This window comes from Penaeus japonicus, unplaced genomic scaffold (genome assembly GCF_977035675.1).
Source record: "Penaeus japonicus unplaced genomic scaffold, GWHDUDI00000001_assembly GWHDUDI00000040, whole genome shotgun sequence".
In the NCBI taxonomy this organism is placed as follows: domain Eukaryota; kingdom Metazoa; phylum Arthropoda; class Malacostraca; order Decapoda; family Penaeidae; genus Penaeus; species Penaeus japonicus.
The window spans coordinates 8946144-8948643 of NW_028234442.1; the positions used below are offsets into that span (position 1 = coordinate 8946144).

Here is a 2500-nt window from a genome sequence, read left to right on the forward strand (position 1 = left end):
GGAGAGTAGGAGGGGGGAGAGTGAGAGGAGGGGGGAAGATTGGAAGGGTGGGGGGAGAGTGAGAGGAGGGTTGGGGAGAGGGAAGGAGGAACAGACAGAGAAGGATGGAAGTGTGAGTGGGGTGAACAGAGGGGAGAAAAAACAAAAATTATCTTATTTATATCATGATTTCAGTCTCTTTATCCCTTCTCTATCAACTTCTCCTTATTGGAATTGCAGTACAAAATTGCAGACTTACAGCTAAGGGCAACCAATCACTTGCCCACTGACCCTACTAAGACCATCACAGTGGGACAGGATAAGGAAAATAACAAGCCCCAGATAAGGGCAAGACAAGGCAACAAACCGTAATTCCACAAGCTGGTCGAGACAGCCTGCGTCACAGGCATAGTAGCTGCGGTCAGAGCGGTCAAGGGCCACGTACACCACTGCCTTGTAGTCTTCTTCCTGCACCACCACCGTCACATTGAGGTGCGTTGCATTACCATAACTTATTCTCCTGCAGAGAATGAACCAGAGGGGAAGGATGTTAGATACAGTTGGAAGGAACTGTCCATGCAGTAATGCTAAACATCATACCATGAAAATGCCTACCTAAATGCAATACTTTCTCTCACACAGCCGCACCTCAGTTTACAAATCTACGTTCAACATCCTGGGAGTTCAACTCTATATCCAATGCAAGTAATTATCGGAACATGAGTAGACTTATGATTCCCCACGCCGGATGACGTGCTGACACGTTTCATGGTTTTCGCGTCAGACGCCGCCGACAAGATATCTGGCCAAGGCCGGCGCTCAGGGTGAGCGAGCGGGCAGCCCAGGCTCGCGGCTTGTGCGCCCGAAGCGTTCGGATGATGCGTTCGAAAACCTCGGTATTGCGACCTTTCAAAGCTGGAATCGCCCCGGTATGAATGGGTTAAAAGACAGTCCTCTCAACTGCCTGTTCACTGCCCTCCCCTTCCCACCACTTTTCTTCCTCCCTTTCCACCACCAACCCAATCCCACGCCCTGCCCTATCCTTCAGCCAGCCCCACCCTTGTACTCTCTCCTTCCCATCGTCTAGCTATACCCACATCCTTCAAGAACCCCCCCCCCCCACCCCCCATCATTTCTAATCACATACTCATCCCTCGTACCTAAAATGGTAATCCCTGTGTAGATCCTTGGGCTGTGCGGTGAACTCCAGGTGCTGGTTCTTGAAGCGCAGGCCCCCAAAGCTTAGCAGCATGGCCTGCATCACACCGTTGGCCCCTGCACGCACCAGCTGGTGGCATCCCTAGGGGGAGGGGGAGGGGAGGAAAAGGAAATGATTTCAGTGTGCATCCAGTGATGAACGACCTCTGTGCATATCCTTGAGAGAAAAATAGCACTAATAATAAAAATGATGACGACTGAAAAACCAACAAGAGTGCCAATGTGGCTGAACATTGAGACCCTGGCAACAATAAAGATAATGACAAATAATCAAGACATTTACAAACACCAAACAATAGAAATGAAAGTGATTAAAATAACAAAGATAATGAAAATCACAATTACACTGAAAATCAAGGATAACAAGTGACACTGATAATAACGAAGACAAGGACAACAATGACTGAGACCAACCTGCTTCTCAAGGGTGACCATCCAGTAGCCTACGACCTTGTTTACGTTGGTGACTGTGTCTAGTGAGGACCAGAGACGCTCCGCTTCTCTACAAGAGGAAAGGGGGTGGTTCATGGTTAATGGTTAATGGTTAATGGTTAATGGTTAATGATGATGATAATAAAAATAAGAGGTAGTAATAATAATGATGATGATAATCATAATAATAAAAACAATAATGGTAAGAATAATAATAATGACAAAAAAATATTTAACAGTAACAAGCCAAACTACCAATAAATAACCAAGCCAACGCCAGAGGCTGAACTCACAGCGTCTGGTGGCCGCCATAGCATCCCTCCGCATACGCGATGTCAGTCAGGATGGACGCCCTCTGCTCGTCTGTGGTCGTCACTTCATGCAGCGGTGCTCTGGCCTGAGAGGGAGGCGGGAGGGAGAATACAGATGATGGTAATAATAGTACTATGTCTTGGGTATTCATTCTAAGGTAAATATGTGCATATATTGTTTGGTATTCACTTTACAATATAGTATTTTCAATTTAATGGAAATAAAACTAATATCATTTTACCTATCAGTTCCCGTATTTATCTCATATCAAAAATGTATTTTCCAAAGTAGCTAACAATTTTGGGGAGAAATACTTTTACAACAATTAGGGCAATCATAACTAAAGGCAGTTCTGTCCTGAGGTCAGTCATATAGGAAACAAGGCATTAGCCAGTATCATGAGTTCTATTTCACCCTCACCCCTTGCCAGCTAACATCCCTTGTGGAACCCTCATCTTACCACCCTTCTCCTACGCTGACCCTCTCCAACCCCTTCACACACTCTGCCCTTACTCCTCCACCCCTACCCCCATGGCAACCAATACGCACCTGCGACAGC

At 46.2% G+C, this 2500-nt stretch overlaps 1 protein-coding gene across 4 annotated transcripts in view; it reads right to left on the minus strand.

Annotated features, from left to right (window-relative positions):
• Positions 1-2500, minus strand: part of LOC122248270 (uncharacterized protein KIAA2013 homolog) — a gene marked incomplete at its 5' end in the record, with an annotated part of 13395 nt that overhangs the window by 10459 nt on the left and 436 nt on the right. For all 4 annotated transcript variants that reach the window (XM_086534188.1, XM_086534189.1, XM_086534187.1 and 1 more), the window contains 5 exon segments: positions 347-499; positions 1140-1279; positions 1612-1699; positions 1923-2026; positions 2491-2500. The exon segment at positions 2491-2500 is cut by the window's right edge and continues 155 nt beyond it. In XM_086534188.1, coding sequence (XP_086390314.1) covers positions 347-499; positions 1140-1279; positions 1612-1699; positions 1923-2026; positions 2491-2500 — 495 coding nt within the window.